The following is a 17,439-nucleotide window of genomic DNA, read 5'->3' on the forward strand; positions in this document are numbered from 1 at the left end:
TAGTGCTTGACCTGAGTTGGTATGGGCTGAGGCAAAGTGACACCTGCTGAAGTGTGGGAGAAGGATGCATCCCCTCTCTATTTAGTTATATTCATTTGTGGGACAGCATTTATTGCCCATCCGTAGTTGCCCTTATTCAGAGGGCAGTTGAGAGTCAACCACATTTGTGGTGCCTCTGGAGTCACATGTAGGCCAAACCAGGGAAGGATGGCAGATTTCCTTCCCTAAAGGGCATTTGTGAACCAGATGAGTTTTTCTGACAATTGGCAATGGCTTCATGGCCATCAGTAGATTCTTAATTCCAGATCATTTTTTACCGAATTCAAATTCCACCATCTGCCGTGATGGGATTGCAACCCGGGTCCCCAGAAGCTGAGTTTCTGGAATAGTAGTCAAGCAACAATACCACTAGGCCATCACCTCCTCTGAGGAGCAGAGTGACAATAGCACGTGGTCCAAGTCACTGAAAAGCAAAGCAAGACTGGGGAAAAATAAATAACTTACCGTAATTTTGCACGAATTGTTTAAGGCTTCAACCCACTCAAGCAAATCATTCTTATCATTGGCTTGTAGAAAGTAGCGGCGTAGACCCGCATTTATAACTGCAATTCAAACAGAAATAGTTTTATTTCACTGATTACACCAAATTACATGTGCACTAGACCAGTAAACTGTTAGCAGAATTCCAGACATTTATCCACAGTGGAGTTGGGTGGTGCGGAGTGGGTCAGATGCGGATTCACGGTCACGGTCGCCCACACTAGGTTGGGATGCTGCAAGTGCGGGAAATCAGACAGGCGCTTGCACACCCAATCTGGGTAAAAGAAGCAGAACAGAAATGTGAAGCAAGGCAAACATAAGCTTGATGCACAAAACGGGGTCTGTGAGCGAGTCACATGGGCGAGCCGACAAGGTGAAGCCTGCCATTTCATGCAGGAGCTTAGCCCAGTTTAGCACTTGCCACAGAAGGTGGCAATTAGTGTACATCTTTGGCCAGGCCACCCACGGAAGTTTTGATATTGTTTACAATGTCCAAACATAGTTGTGGGTCAAAGTGGGCATGTCTTAAGAAAAACTCACTTGGAACCTCTGAAATACCAGATAACCCGAGAACAAAGCTGTCACAAGCAAACAGAACATTCTGTACTTCCTTTTCTCAGGCTGTTACCATCAAGGAGGGATGCTGGCTCACATCTGACGTCTACACTTGGAGACAAGCTGAAAGGTCACATGAAATAGCGCACGTGGAGGCAGTTCCATTGGCTTTCATAACCTGCCCACATACTCTTTTATCCGTTACTAGCTTGTGGTTGATTTAGAACACCTGTTTTATCAGCACATCAGTATCAGCGTACGTCAATCCAGCTCACTAGCAACTCACTGTGAAATCCGGTCAATTCATCTATGCAGGAAGGGCCTTGTTCCAAGCCTGAAGAATCAAACTAAATCGTTTGTGGAGTTGTTGAATTTTGCCTTCTGCGTGACTTAAACGTCTATAAGTCATGCTTGCCTTATTCTATCTCTCAAGCCTTTGACACTGAGCGTAGTGTCATTACGTAAGAGCATAGAATCCCTACAGTGCAGAAAGAGGCCATTCAGTCCATCAAGTCTGCACTGACCACAGTCCCACTCAGCCCCTATCTCTGTCGTCCCACGTATTCACCCTGCTAGCCCCCCGACACTAAGTGGCAATTTAGCATGGCCAATCCACCAAACCCACACATCTTTAGAGTGTGGGAGGAAACCGGAGCACCTGGAGGAAACCCACGCAGACACAGGGAGAATGTGCAAACTCTGCACAGACAGTGATCCAAGGTCAGGAATCAAAACCTGGATCTCTGGCGTTGTGTGGCAGCAGTGTTAACCATTGCGCTGCCATGCTGTTGACTATTTCTTGTGTCCAAATGCCAGTTGCTATTTCTGGGCTGACTGATTTCATGTTCGCATTAGCGGGTACACACTCAATACTGAGAGCTGAATTTTCCTACAGGATTGGGAACCCAAGTTCAGTTTGAGGTTCAAGTCCCCTCATTCACACCACCGGTACAGTTTTTTTTAAACAGGAGGAGGCCAATTAACAGACCATCTCCACATTTTCTTCAGTGCTCTTCCCAAAGGCATGTCTGACCCAGGGAAGGAAGTAGGTCCTGAACTGGGGGCGGGTGGGACGCAGGTTTGAGGTTACTATCATATCAGTATTATGAAATGGCAGACTCAAGGAGCTGAAATGGATCAAGGATGGGCCAATGTTGTGTATGAATAATCTCAGCCAGAAAGGCCTGTTCTCTGAATAAGAACATAAGACCTAGGAGCAGGAGTTGGCCATCTGGCCCTTCAAGCCTGCTCCACCATTCAATAAGATCATGGCTGATCTTTTCGTGGACTCAGCTCTACTTACCCACTCGCTCACCATAACCCTTAATTCTTTTACTGTTCAAAAATTTATCTATCCTTGCCTTAAAAACATTCAATGAGGTAGCCTCAACCACTACACTGGGCAGGGAATTCACAACCGTTTGTGTGAAGAAGTTCCTCCTCAACTCAGTCCGAAATCTGCTTCCCCTTATTTTGAGGCTATGCCCCCAAGTTCTAGTTTCACCCACCAGTGGAAACAACTTCTCTGCTTCTATCTTATTTATTCCCTTCATAGTCTTTTATGTTTCAATGAGATCTCCCCTCATTCTTCTGAATTCCAATGAGTATAGCCCCAGTCTAGTCAGTCACTCCTCATAAGTCAACCCTCTCAACTCTGGAATCAACCTAGTGCATGTCCTCTGCACCCCCTCCTGTGCCAGTATATCCTTTCTCAAGTAAGGAGACCAAAACTGTACACAGTACTCCAGGTGTGGCCTCACCAGCACCTTATACAGCTGCAACATAACCTCAATGTTTTTAAACTCCATCCCTCTGGCAATAAAGGACAAAATTCCATTTGCCTTCTCAATAACCTGTTGCACCTGCAGACCAACACCTTGAGATTCCTGCACAAGGACGCTCAGGTCCCTCTGCACAGCAGCATGCTGCAATTTTCTCCTATTTAAATAATAGTCCATTTTGCTGTTATTCTGACCAAAATGGATGACCACTCTGATCACACCAATCTGATCCACACCAGCCACGTGGTTCACCAAGGAGACCGGGTTGCTGTGGCAATATGGACTTGAGCATGCATGTTGCACCCTTGAACTTGGTCCATCGACACACTATCTTCTATCACGACTGGAGAAGAGTGGACACTTTATAGGCTGCTGACAAACTGCCTTCAGGCATGAATGCTCCTTCTGAGACCAACAAATCTGGGAGTGGGATTTGAACAAAAGCCTTTCAGCTCAGAGGCAGCAGCGTTACTAATCGAGCCACGGCGTCCCAACAGGCCACATCCAGTGAGATATTTTCTCAACCGTTCTGAACCATTACACCCATAGAGTTGTTTGCCATTGACTTTTCAGGGCACAGACCACATCCACGACAGGAACTGTAAAAGCTTCTACAGGAATGTGAAAATAAAAGATTAGCAAAGGCAAATCTGTGTCCACTGCAGGCAGAGGCGGGAGAATTTATAATGGGGAATGTGGAAATGGCAAGGAAGCTAACTCGTTACTTTGTGCCTGTCTTAAGGAGGTAGATAGAAAATTCTTCCAGCAATAACAGAGAACCAAAGGGCTAGCTAGACTGAAAGAAATTAGTATGAGTCAAAAAGTAGCAGTGGACACATCAACAGAGTGAAAGCTAGCGAATCCCTACTCTCAATGGTCTATATCCCAGAGTGCTCAAAGAAGTGGCTTGAGGTAGTGAATCCATTAATGATCACCTTTCAAAATTCTGCACCATCTGTAATGGCAAAGAGTCAATAACCAGAGAAAAATATTGGTCAAGCCGAGAATGCAAACAGCATCTGTTGAATCAAAACGAAAATATAGCCCAATGAACTGAGATTTCACACCTACAGCATGTCTGAAAATTTCAGGAGATCTGTCTTTTCCAAAACCTTCTGGTGAAAAATAATAACTCTCTGAGCTGTGACGGGTGCGATTCTGAACATGTGCTTAAGAGATAAGCACCTGTCACATAACAATAACCGGTTGTGTTCAGAAGCAAATGTTATAAGTGTAGCAGCTCAGAAATGCTAAATCGAAGCAGATGGATTCAACACTTGTGGTTACAAAGTGATAGGCAAAGCGATCTGAAATCTGTGTAACATGCTAATTCAGACCTGAAATAGCAAAATTGCTCAAAGTATTTTCCCTTTCAAATGTTGTTGCGTCAAACTGTGGTATGATGAAAGTAGTAAGAAAGGCAATGGTATGTTGACCTTCATAGCGAGAGGATTTGAGTATTGGGATAAGGATAGGGCATTGGTGAGGCCACACCTGGAGTATTGTGTGCAGTTTTGATGTCCTTATCTGAGGAAGGATGTCCTTGCTATAGAGGGAGGACAGCAAAGGTTTACCAGACTGATTCCTGGGATGGCGGGTCAGTCACATGAGGAGAGACTAAGCTGGTTAGGATTATAGTCACTGGAGTTTCGAAGAGTGAGAGGCGATCTCATAGAAACTTATAAAATTCTAACAGGGTTAGACAGGATAGATTCAGAAAGAATGTTCCCAATCGTGTGGGAATCCAGAACCTGGGGTTACAATTTGAGGATAAGGGGTAAATCTTTTAGAATTGAGGTGAGGAGAAATTTCTTCACCCAGAGGGTGGTGAATGCGTGGAATTCACTCCCACAGAATATAGTTGAGGCCAAAACATTGTCTGATTTCAAGAAGAAATTAGATATGGCTCTTGGGGCTAAAGGGATCAAGGGATATAGGGGGAAGGATGTTGAATTTGATGATCACCCATGATCAAAATGGTTAAAGTTCAACAGGTTAATTTGGTTATCAAATAAACCTGTAGGACTTTAACCTGGTGTGGTAAGATTACTTACTGTGCCTACCCTCAGTCCAATGTTGGCAGCTCCACATCATGATCAAAATGAATGGTGGAGCAGGCTCAAAGGGCCGAATGGCCTACTCCTGTTTCTATTTCTACGTTTCTATGATTGTTCTATCTATTTGTAAGACAAATGGAGACAGGAGCAGAAGGAAAATCACTGGGTTTGCAAACCACTGATATGGCCCTGGAGGAGGTGTCGCCGAACCCTACCGTGCAGAAAGAGGCCATTTGGCCCATTGAGTCTGCACCGACCACAATCCCACCCAGACTCCACCCTCACATCCCGAAATATTTACCCTCTAACCTACACATCTCAGGACACTAAGGGGCAATTTTAGCACGGCCAATCAACCTAACGTGCACATCTTTGGATTGTGGGACGAAACCGGAGCACCCGGAGGAAACCCATGCAGACACAAGGAGAATGTTCAAACTTCACAGAAAAAGTGATCCGAGCCAGGAATTGAACCCAGGTCCCTGGAGCTGTGAAGCAGCAGTGCTAACCACTGTGCTACTGTGCCGCCCACAGATTCTATCATAGAATCATAGGAACCTGACAGTGCAGAAAGAGGCCATTGGGCCCATCGAGTCTGCAACGATCACAATCCCAGATCCTGACTGAATCAGAACCACAGAGCAGTGATTTGAGCACAGGCCTCTTCCAAACAATTAAATTTGGCAGCTGGGAGCAAAGGTATTTCTCAGCATGTCAGTTTTCCTGCTCTCTAAGCTGGTCCAACACAATAGCAGGACCACATTGGACATGTTTGCTGTTTGAAAACTGGGAGGTTTCATTAACTTCGAAGAACTGAAACCACCCACTCGTTTTTGCACTGAACATAGACAGTGCCCCATGAGACTCAAGGAGATTCCGAAGATGGTTAATGGTGCATCTTGTTAATATTTAAATGTCTATATCAAACCGAAAACACTTACCAAAGCAAAATTCAACTTTGGGTTTCTGCTTTGCAGTAGCTTCACTGACCTGAAAACCAAAAGAAACAGTTCGATTAGTAAGATTCCAACTCAACACTGACTTTAGCAGGTTGTGTGCAGTCAGGAGTACTGAGATTTTGTAACAGTTGAGCTGATTCCCCCCACCCAGTATGGAGCAGTGCTCGGCATGGGAATTCATAGGACCAACAAGTACAAGCGATGAGGAATCAGATCTTATCTCCAGGATGGAAGTGTTGATTACAAGCAGCAAGGTTTAGGTGAGAGGGAGAAAGTTTAAAGGAGATGTGCGGGGAAAGTTTCTCACGCAGAGAGTGGTGGGTGCCTGGAACGCACTGCCAGAACAGGTGTTGGAAGCAGGTATTTTTGCAACATTTGAGAGGCATCTGGATGGGTACATGAATTTGATTTGATTTGATTTGATTATTGTCACATGTATTAGTATACAATGAAAAGTATTGTTTCTTGCACGCTATATAGACAGAGCGTACCGTTCATAGAGAAGCAAAGGAGAGAGTGCAGAATGTAGTGTTACAGTCACAGCCAGGGTGCAGAGAAAGATCAACTTAATGCGAGGTCGGTCCATTCAAAAGTCTGACAGCAGCAAGGAAGAAGCTGTTCTCGAGTCAGTTGGTACGTGACCTCAGACTTTTATATCTTTTTCCCAACAGAAAAAGGTGAAAGAGAGAATGTCTGGGGTGCATGGGTCCTTAATTTTGCTGCCTGCTTTGCTGAGGCAACGGCAAGTGTAGACAGAGTCAATGGCTGGGATGCTGGTTTGTGTGATGGATTGGGTTACATTCACAAGCTTTTGTAGTTTTTTGCAGTAAGGAACAGGGAGGGAATAGAGGGGAAAAGACCAGTAAGTGCAAAGGTTTTTTTTTGTCATTTAGTTAGGGTATCATGACTGACACGGGCTTGGAGGGCTGAAGGGCCTATTCCTGTGCTGTACTTTTCTTTGATTCAAGGAGAACTCTCCTTGGGTTTTGCAAGGGCTCAAAATTGACAGTCGGTCCTGCTTCTGAATATTCCGGAAAAGCCAAGTGTGACATGATGGAAACATACAGAGCTGTCTTACTCTCAAATGGAAGATCCAGTCTGAAGGCTGGGCGTCAGGAGAACATGCTGCCTTTTGTGGAGCCCCAGGCACTGAGCCCAGCGGGATCGCCTTAATGCTGCTCTGGCAACCTCTGCGCAAGCTTGTAACCAACACAAGCTTGCTGCTGAGCCTTGGTAAGAGCCAGGGTCTACTTGTGCAGCATTGGAAGCTACTCTTATGTTTCAATTGGAGTAAATATGTTTGCAAGAGATTAATCAGATCTCTGGTTGCATCATCACATGCCACTGCATTTATAAACAAGGTTCATAGAATCAGAGACTTCCTACAGCGCAGAAGCAGGGCATTCGGCCCATTGTGTCTGCACCGACAACAATCCTACCCAGACCCTCTCCACATAACCTCTCATATTTACCCTGCTAATCACCTTGACACTAGGGTAATTTAGTATGGCCATCAACCCTAACCTGCACATCTTTGTACCGTGGGAGGAAACCAAAGCACCCGGAGGAAACCCACGCAGACACGTAGAGAATGCGCAGACTCCACATAGACAGTGACCCAAAGCCGGAATTGAACCCTGGTCCCTGGCACTGTGAGACAGCAATGCTAACCACTGTGGCACCATGCCGCCCCAATGTTTGATTCCAAGTTGCAGCAAGGCAAAACTGTCAACCACTGTGCCACCATACCGCCCTAAATTCTCCCGCAGACATTTCTTATTTAATTCAAATTACCATGGCGGGATTTGAAGCCAGTTCACCAGAACATTAGCTGAGTTTCTGGAGGGATGGTCCTGCGATAATGCCACGAGGCCATCGCCTCCCTGACATACAGATTTTTTAAAAAGTCATTCATTGGACGGAGGTGAGGGGTGATTTCAAATCCAGGCCAAAGTAAGAAATGGCACTGCTTCACGCAGGAAAATGCTCGTGAACTTCAGAAGTAAATACTGAAGTTACCCACTTCCGTGTGAATGTAACTAGTTCCTATGCTATCTCTTCGATCTTCATAGCCCGAACACGACCAAGTGCATTGACTCATGTAAGCAGCAAGTGCCTCCTAATCCAGATTGCTGAAACTTTCCTCTTGTGAAACACTGACCTCCACTTGCACTGTGTGTGTGTGTGTGTGTGTGTGTGTGAAATTGGGTCACAGTTGCCACGAAGTTTAGACACTGCAACTAGAAAAAGAAAGTTCTGTCAAAAAACTCTCCTCGCTAACTGTGTAAATGACTTTCAAACATACTGGTTCAAACCAATGACACCCCCAGATTAGCTGCAGCTTTTATCGGGGGTGGGGTTACCTTTTGGAGGAAGGGAAAATGAGAAGGAACGTATTGTTGCAATGTCTACGGACAGTCTGAGAAACTGCTTCACAAATTGTGTACAGATTTGGAACTTATCAAAAAGCATCGCGACACGGGGACGGACACATGGATAATTAAAAGGATCAGGTACAACAGGTTGGAATTACTGAGTTAGTCCAAGACACAAATATGTCTTGATGATACTTCAACCTACTGGAGCATTATCAACTGAAACACTTCATTTTATCATTGTCCGAAAGCCATTGATGCATCTGTCTCTTGCCCATAATGGACATCAAATTAAGTAATGAAGGGACTGGATTGCATGCTTATGGATCAGAGTCGGAGAATCGTGCACCAGAGGTGGTGGCCATTTGGCCCATTGGCTGGTTCTCTGAGAGGTATGCCCAATTTAGTCCCATTTTCTGTTTCTGTCCATGGAACCACAGATTCCCTACAGTGCAGGAGGAGGCCACTCGGCCCACCAAGTTTGCACTGACTCTCCAAAAGGACACCATATCCCAATACCCACCCCTACATCCCTCCCCCACCACCTCCTCCAACCTCTCCAAATAACTGGAGTCTCTCATCCCATCATTCGTGAATCTTCTGTCTCCCGTCTTCAGAGACTTGTTGATAGATTATTGAGAAGATTCAGTGGAAGTGCATTCGAAATTACACAAATGTTTGAATGGACGGGATATTTGCTGAGAGAGCGCTTTAAGCTTCTGAAATGCAGGCAGCAAATGTACGTCGATGCTAATTCTCTGCAAACCTTCACGAAAACGTCAAGGTGGAATTTTAAGGCTCTTCCCACACATTTTAGTCCCGTTGAAGTCAACGGACCTTCGAGTGGCTCGCCGCGTTTTCCAGCCCCTGCCCCACCGCACCAGTGGGAAACTCCCACCCCCGTCCAGTCCAAGTAGCTTCCTGATGGGGGATTACTATCGCTCAGCAGATTCAGTGGACCAACCATGTATGACCACCATGCTAACCAGAGCGGGTCAGGCTCTGCGGCAACGAATGGCCGACCTCCGCAAAGCCTTGCCACGATCCACCAGCCAGCCACAAGTCAAGAGTACAAAAGAATGCTCATCCCTCACCTCATCCAGGTGGGAGCAACTCACGTATTCCAGTCTCAATACTGTTCCAAGCTTGACCAATGTGCCCATCACTGCATACATTATTCCACCCTCGACCACCTATATTATGCCATGTATATTCTACATAAACCGACCCAGCTCAATCCAAGGTGCCCAGTCACCAAGAAGGACAAAAGCAGTGATACCATAGATATGCAACTCGCCTCAGATTCTCTGCCAAGTCACACTATCCTTATGTGGAAAGAGATAACCACTCCTTCGTTGTCACTGGGTCAAAATCCTGGAATCCCATCATCATTCCCATAAGGACTGCAATCTGAAAGTTTAGCAACTTTTTCTTTTGACTGTGTTTTTTACAGTAATGACGATAGTCTCCAAAACTGACGAGATTAAGTGGATGTCTGAGCCAGTTCTCATTGTCCCTACCCTACAGAGAAAACTGATGACCCCAAGAAAGAAAAGAAAGCCATGTATTTATATAGGGCCTTTCACAACCATAGGATGTGCCAATGTCACAGCTAATGATGTGCTTTTGAAGTGGAGTCAGTGTTGCCATCCTGGGTTGATGCCAACTGATCCATCCTCTCTCTCAGCTCCAGCTTGGCTGTAAGTAAACACCTACAGATCTGCACTGCGGCCTTGAATGAAGGTCTAAGAAAACCATTTATGTCAGGCCTATACATGAAAATCAAGCACATGAACCTTGGTGTACCTGTGCGCAGAATGACGAACAAGGCTGATGACAGCAGAGGGAGCAACATGTCCTACTCTTCCTTCATTCCCGTTCCAAGTGAGGTAACCTTTGGATTGTCAATCTTGACTCAGTGGGCAGCACTCACTGCACCATGGGTGCCCCTACTCCTGAAGTACTGCAGTGTTTCAAGAAGTTAGATTACCATCACCTTCTCAAGGGCAACAAGAGTTGGGCAATAAATGTTGGCCTAGCCAACAACACTCTCTCCTGCAAATTTTTTTTAAAAAAAGATGGTTGTGAGTTCAAGTCCAACTCCAGAGACTTGAGCACAACAAGGGTGTTGTTCCAATGTAGCATGACAGAATGTGGCAGTGTGGGAGATACTGGACGGGATTTTACATCCCTCGCTCATCCCGCAACCCTAAAATCCCACCCGAGGTCAACAGACCTTCCCATCGTCCACCCTTCGCCTGGTCTGATTCCCGTGGCAGGCAGTAAAATTCCGGCTATTTGGATGAGGCAGATTAAACCAAGGCCATATCCACCTTCTCAAAGGGATGTAAAAGATCTCAAGGCACGATTTCAAAGAACAGCAAAGCAGTTAGCCCCAGTGTCCTGCCCAATTTTTATCCCTCAACAGATGCCTTGAAAAATCAATGACCAGGTCATTGTCACATTGCTGTTTGTCAGAGCTTGCGTTTCCTCCACTGGGACCACACTTCAAAACAAAAAAACCTCTGTCTATAAAGTGCTTTGGAACATACTGTGATCATGAAAGGTGCTACTTAAATGAAAATGCTGATATTAATGGTTTTCTTAGACCCTAATTCAAGGCCGCAGTGCAGATCTGTAGATGTTTACTTACAGCCAGGCTGGAACTGAGATAGAGGACAGACCACTTGGCATCAAACCAGAACGGCAACACTGCCCCCAGTGCTATCAATGTATCTTTCTCAGCTAACTATCTGACTTCCCACAGGCAGAATTACACTGCTGAACCTCCACCCAATGTAATTCACTCCCTTCATGGTTGGATTGGGAGCTCAAAACCTCACACATAGTCAGTCCCAGCAACACCTTCCAAATTCAGCTGAGGATTCTAGGGATGAGATAATTAAATTCACTCAATTTCGAGTCACACAACTCTGAAACGGGCTTACACTGTTCTCTGCTAAAATTAACCAAGTCATAAATTTCAATCTCAGAGTTGTGTTTTACTCATTCATAAGCTGTGGAAGTTGCTGGCTGGGCCAGCATTCATTGCCCATCCCTAATTGCCCTTCAGCTGGCTGAATAGCTTCTTAGACCATTTCAGGGGTCATTAAAGGACCATCCACATTGCTGTGGGTGTGAAATCAAATGGAGGCCAGGCCAGTGAAGGTCAGCAGATTTCCTTCCGTAAAAGATGTTTGTGAACTAGATGCAATAATTAGACTAAATTCTAGATCTTTGTTGAATTCAAATTTCACTATTTGCTTGTGGCGCAACTGGAACCTGTGCCCTTGTCCAGTGATAATCCCCCGATGCCACTGCCTTCTCAAAATACAGTTGGCTGTTATTCATGAACATGATGCTGTACAGACTTATTATCAGTTCTATTTCACACTAAATTCAACTGCACAGATGTCTTCTCAGTTTTACAGGTAATATTAAATGGGATTATTGACATTATGAGGAGGCCAAGGGACACAATAGGCAAATGTCACATGTGCCACAGCAGTAATTACTCAGAGCAGAAAGGTAAAGTCATCACAGTCCTGAATGATTGTAGTCTGATGGTGTTGGCTGATTAGTGTTGATTTCACCTTTGGATCACCACCAGTGGCGGATGAACCATTCGCCTGAGTAGGCTTAAGCCTAGGGGTCCGGAAGGGAGGGGGCCCGAGAGCAAAAAAAAATTGGTTTAACTCTTTTAAGGGTGAATAAATTTTCATAACTATACCCCGTGGGTGAACTAATTTAACAAATACCTATAAATAGAGGAGCTTCACCCCCGGACTTGTACTACATGCAAATAAATACAAAATAAATGCAACAAAGAGTTTATTGTCATGCTATAACATATATACATGCTTATTTTTGTGCATACTTAGTTACATATCGTACTTCTTTCAACATTCACCCTTATATAGTATTAGTCCCACACCACAGCACGATGACTGTCACCACTGCCTCCAGTGCTATCAGTGTATCATCAAATTCACCATCATCATCTGATAATTCACCAATATCAACATCAAAATCCTTGGCATCTAAATCGACACTCATCATCACTGCATAATCCAGCATCAAAACTGTTGAGCGCATTTACCGCCTGTGAAAAAGTCAAAACAGACTTTCGTTTGGGCACTGCCATTGTTGTTTACAACGCGACAAACGACTCGCTGTCACCACTCACCAGCCAAAGAGTTCGAATTCATTATCATAATATATTCATAACACGTGTATGACGTCATCATGAAGCTGAAGAAAGAAGGCATCTGATTGGAACAATAGCGGTTGGTAAATCTTGTTTGACCAATCAGTGCAGACATGACAAAGTCAGCTGACTCAGAAACGACATTTATGCCACTTTACCCTTAATTCAATGGACGACATTGATGTCACTCTATCCTTGAAAGAGTTCATTGAGTGGACAAAAAAATGGTTTAATTGAGTGTACACATGAGTATTTTGGATGATATTTCAGTACTTTTGCATATACTTTTTACATACCTGGAATATTACAAATACTATTTTGTTTTCTAAATCAGGCTCCAAACATACGAACATTTAGAAGTAATGCTTTTAGGACAAGTTACCTAACGTCACTTTATTCTATTCAACGAAGGGTGGGGCAGGGGGCCTGACCAAAGCTCAGCCTAGGGGTCCGGGAGATAGTTAACCTGCTACTGATCACCACACCTCAGGACAAGGGCAAGGTTGAGTAGTTCATGAATAACCTTAGCCAGTACAGGAATTGAACCTGGGCTGTTGGAGTCAGTTTATTTCATGAACTAGCCATCCAGCCAACTGAGCTAACAGCTTCCGATGTAAGTTTATCCTACAAATCGAGGATTAACCGTCCCAATGTGCATTCCTAATGTGACACTTTTCCAATGCAATGGCAGCTACATCAAGTGGAGGCCAATGACACCCAACCCAAAATTTCCAAGAGCCACTCATGACAGAAGTTTGTAATCTGTCATTCCTTTGCCCCGCAAGCAAAGTGCTCCGAGTGCCTGTTTAATGCCCACTTCTGTTATCAGCTGGTGATGCAACACTTGCAAGCACAAGAACTTGGTGACAAAAAGGACAACGGGGTTGCATTGTTCAGTCTGATACTTTGAGGGGGCAGGGTCACTCACAGGGGGCTGATCAGAACTCGGTTTCCATCCAGTAATGAAAGTGATTGGACAACTGAACAACAAGCTTAGAATTTCCTCGCTGCCAGTGCTCTGTGTGAGTGCCACTCCTCAGCAAAGGCTTTCAATTGGAAACACAAGCCTCAGTAATTATCTCATTTTCTTTCCCTCAGGTGAAGGCACTCATTGTTATTTCACAATGAGTGTAATTACAGGACTTTCCCTGCAAAGATGAGGTGGACTAAATACCTTGGAGATGTAGGGTAACTGCAGACTGCCAACACACTGGGTTCCAGGTGGTAGGTTCTGAAAGTAAACAGAAAAAAAATTATCGGACACTTATTCTTGTCTGCGTGCGCATGTTGCCTGTGCAAAGAGCTTGTATTTAAACTCAGGCTAAGTGGAAGGATCTGCAGGAAAGAGATGATGAATTGAAACATCGAACGACAAACAACATACAACATTCTCCCACTCCATGGGTGGGATTTTCCACACCTTCTCTCACACGATTTGCCGCAATGGAGGTGGCCCACCCATTGGGCAACCAGTGGCGGGATCTTTTGGTCTCACCACTGTCAACAAGGTTTCCCATTTTCTGCACCTGCCAAAGATCCCACTGTGGGAACAGTCAGAAACCTCTGACCCTTTGCGTTCTATCCCAAGCCTTGGGCACTCTACCAAAGTACCAAGCAAAGCCTGTAGTCTCAGCATCGTTTACAACTGCCCAGCACATTAAAGTCATGGGCAGTTTACCAAGTGCTGTTAAGGCATTGGTAAAGAATGCAACCAAATCAATAGGAAAAAAATAACTTGTAATTCAGTGTATCTGAGCATCAGTGATTATGTTTTCTGCACTCTCATGTGACTACCTCTCACATGGGAAATCTCAGAAAGCACGGAATGGAGGGAGAGGGTGAAGGAATTGCATTCATACAGTGCCTTTCATGACTTCAGGATGTCCCAAAGCACTTTGCAACCAATTGCATGTGCAGTAGCTGTTGTAACGTAGGAAACCAATTTACACACCGCCAACTCCCAAAACCGGCAATGTGACAAGGATCAGATAATCTGTTTCTGCTGATTGAGAGATCGGTATAGACCCAGAACCCTTCCGCTCTAGATCAAAATAGTGTCATGGAATTTTTCGCAGTCACCTAAGAGGAATTGAACATTTCATCCAGGGGAGAGTAGGTCCGGCAATGCAACACTCTGAATCGAATGTCAGCCTGGATTATTGTGCTGCACTGTCAGGAGCGGGACTTGAACCCACAACCTTCTGACTGAAAGCAACTGAGTCATAGTAAACAGAGGAAGAAAAAAAAGCTTTTAAACAGCTTTTATCTACCCACCATTTTGGGTCAGGAATCAAAGTCTCACTACTGGGAGTAATCCATTAACTATCGCATTGGTGTGTTATGTTCAAAAGCAGTTTGGTAGCCTTGCAGGGTACATGTCTGTTTCACGATGCTCTGCTTGATCCATTGTGATTAACGCAGGACAATTCATGGAGAGATTCCCCCGGCGTAACATTTACTCATTACAATGGCGTGTACACTTACTTAATTGGTTGTGAAGCACTTTGGAATATTCTAAAGGATACGAGAGGCACTGTAAAAATGCTCATCTTCCTTTGCACATTTGCAAGCTGAGAGCACCAAGTCAATTGCACATTTCAGTTTTTACCCTGTATGGGTTAGTACTCCTGATGTGGAGATGCTGGCGTTGGACTGGGGTGGGCTCAGTAAGAAGCCTCACAACACCAGGTTAAAGTCCAACAGGTTTATTGGGCAGCACAAGCTTTCAGAGTGTAGCTTCAGGTGGGACTCATCTGATGAAGGGGCAGCGCTCCGAAAACTTGTACTACCAAGTAAACCTGTTGGACTTTAACCTGGTGTTGTGAGACTTCTTACTGGGTTGGTACTGACCAGTGAAAGAGATGGGTATGGACTATGATCCTGTTCCAACATTCAACTTTGGAATTATGTTTTTCTAGCTTATTTGCAATGTTATTTTATTTAGAAAACTAAGTATACATCTCTATCCCCGCAATTCAAACAAGGTAAGCTGTTGGTTGAGTAGAAGGAAGATCTGTGGGGAGTGTTTCCTGTGCAAACTACCCCACCCAATACTGGTTAAGAAAATGTGTCAACGAGAGGTAATAAGTTAGCACTGCATCTTTTCGATTAAAAAAACACTTTGTTTCTCCATTTCCTTACAACCAAAGGATCCTACAGCACAGAAAGAGGCCGTTCAGTTTCCTGTGCCTCTTTGAACGAGGTGTCCAATTTAGTCCCACATCCCAACATTTCCAAACAAATTAGTCCTTTTCCAGTAACATGCTGCAACTGTCTAGGGCATTGGTGAGGTCACACTCGGAGTATTGTGTGCAGTTTTGGTGTCCTTATCTGAGGAAAGATGTTCTTGCTACAGAGGGAGTACAGCAAAGGTTTACCAGGCTGATTCCTAGGAAGGCGGGTCTGTTATATGAGGAGAGACTAAATTGGTTAGGATTATATTCACTGGAGTCGAGAAGAGTGAGAGGGGATCTCATGGAAACTTGAAAAATTCTAACAGGGTTGGGGACAGGGTAGATTCAGAAAGAATGTTCCCAATGGTGGAGGTGTTCAGAACTAGGGGTCATAGATTGAAGATAAGGGGTAAAGCTTTTAGAACTGAGGTGAGGAGAAATTTCTTCTCCCAGAAAATGGTGGATGTGGGGAATTCGCTACGACAGAAAATAGTTGAGGCGTTTGTCTGATAAGTATTGTCTGATTTCAAGAAGAAATTAAATATAGCTCTTGCGGCTAAAGGGATTGAGAGATATGAGAGGAAAAGGGGAACAGGATATTGAATTCTATGATCAGCTATGATCAAGATGAATGGCGGAGCCAGCTCAAAGGGCCGAATAGCCTACTCCTCCTTCCAACTTTTACCTTTCTATGTCCAACCACCTTTTCAAGATTCCTTTGGGATCTGATTTGGTCAGCCTTTTATGAAGTGAGTTCACAATGAAGCGAAGGAATTTACTCTCACATCCCCCACCAGTTTGTTTAACAATTACTTCGGATCTCTGGCCTCTGGTTGGTAACCCCACCTGTTCTCTCATAACCTTTCGTAATTCTGAGCATCTGTATTTGACTTCCTTTTAACCTTCTCTGCTCTGAGGAACACAATCCCAATCTCTCCACGTAAATTAATTCCCTCATCCCTGCTGACGTTCAGTCAAACCTCCCCTCTACTCTCTCAGGGCCTTGACTGTGGGACGCTGAATTGTGTATAATGCTCCAGCTCAGCCAAAATAGAAAGATTAAGTGTAATTTCCTTGTTTTGTTTTCAGTTCACAGTGTCTCTATTCGCAAAGCTATCACATTAAGTTTATCCCAACTTAACTTGAAACGCACGCTCTTGACTGGAGCTGCCAAAACTCTGAAGAAGTTCTCACTGGCTGAGTGTACAGGAGTAACTGCCAATGTAATCCCTCCTGACTTGTTATCTTTTGCTCAGCCCTAAGAACCCAGCCAGATGCTTTAACTGCAAGAGGGGTGGAATTAAAATTCAGGGAAGTTGTGTTAAACTTGGATTGAACCTTGGACAGACCACACTTCAAAACACTGTGAACAGTTCTGGGCTCCATATCATAAAAAAATGATAGAGGCACGGGGAAGGTGCAAACAGATGCTTACTGGAATGACAATGGAGCTGAGAAGTTATCAGTCAGCAGAGATTGAACAGACTGGTGCTCCTTTCATGAGAAAATAGAAGATTCAGAGGTCTCCTGTTGAGGCCTTTTAGATTTATGAGAGGGCGTGAGTAGGGTAGTCACTGAGAAGATACTTCCTTTTATAGGAGGACCGGAAATGGAGCTCTGACAATGTGGAAATTGCTAGCTCAGGGAGTAGTTGACGTGAATAGTATAGATGTTTTAAGAAGTTAGATGAACAGACAGGGGAGAAAGGAATGGAAGGGTACATTGATGTAATAAGAAAGATGGATGCATTTTCATGGAGGAGAAAGTTTGGCATGAACCTGATGAGTCGAAT

At 44.5% G+C, this 17,439-nt stretch overlaps 1 protein-coding gene across 2 annotated transcripts in view; it reads right to left on the reverse strand.

The window, feature by feature from the left end:
- The window catches only part of LOC145361330 (pleckstrin homology domain-containing family A member 2-like), a 131,931-nt gene that overhangs the window by 46,661 nt on the left and 67,831 nt on the right, over window positions 1–17,439 (reverse strand). For both annotated transcript variants that reach the window (XM_080216991.1, XM_080216990.1), the window contains exons 3-5: window positions 13,649–13,705; window positions 5,875–5,923; window positions 505–602 (exon numbers count right to left, since the gene is read on the reverse strand). In XM_080216991.1, the coding sequence (XP_080073117.1) occupies window positions 505–602; window positions 5,875–5,923; window positions 13,649–13,705 (204 nt within the window). The remainder of the gene's footprint in view (window positions 1–504; window positions 603–5,874; window positions 5,924–13,648; window positions 13,706–17,439) is intronic.

Source organism: Carcharhinus amblyrhynchos, chromosome 34, assembly GCF_965287045.1.
Source record: "Carcharhinus amblyrhynchos chromosome 34, sCarAmb.v2.hapA, whole genome shotgun sequence".
In the NCBI taxonomy this organism is placed as follows: Eukaryota; Metazoa; Chordata; class Chondrichthyes; order Carcharhiniformes; family Carcharhinidae; genus Carcharhinus; species Carcharhinus amblyrhynchos.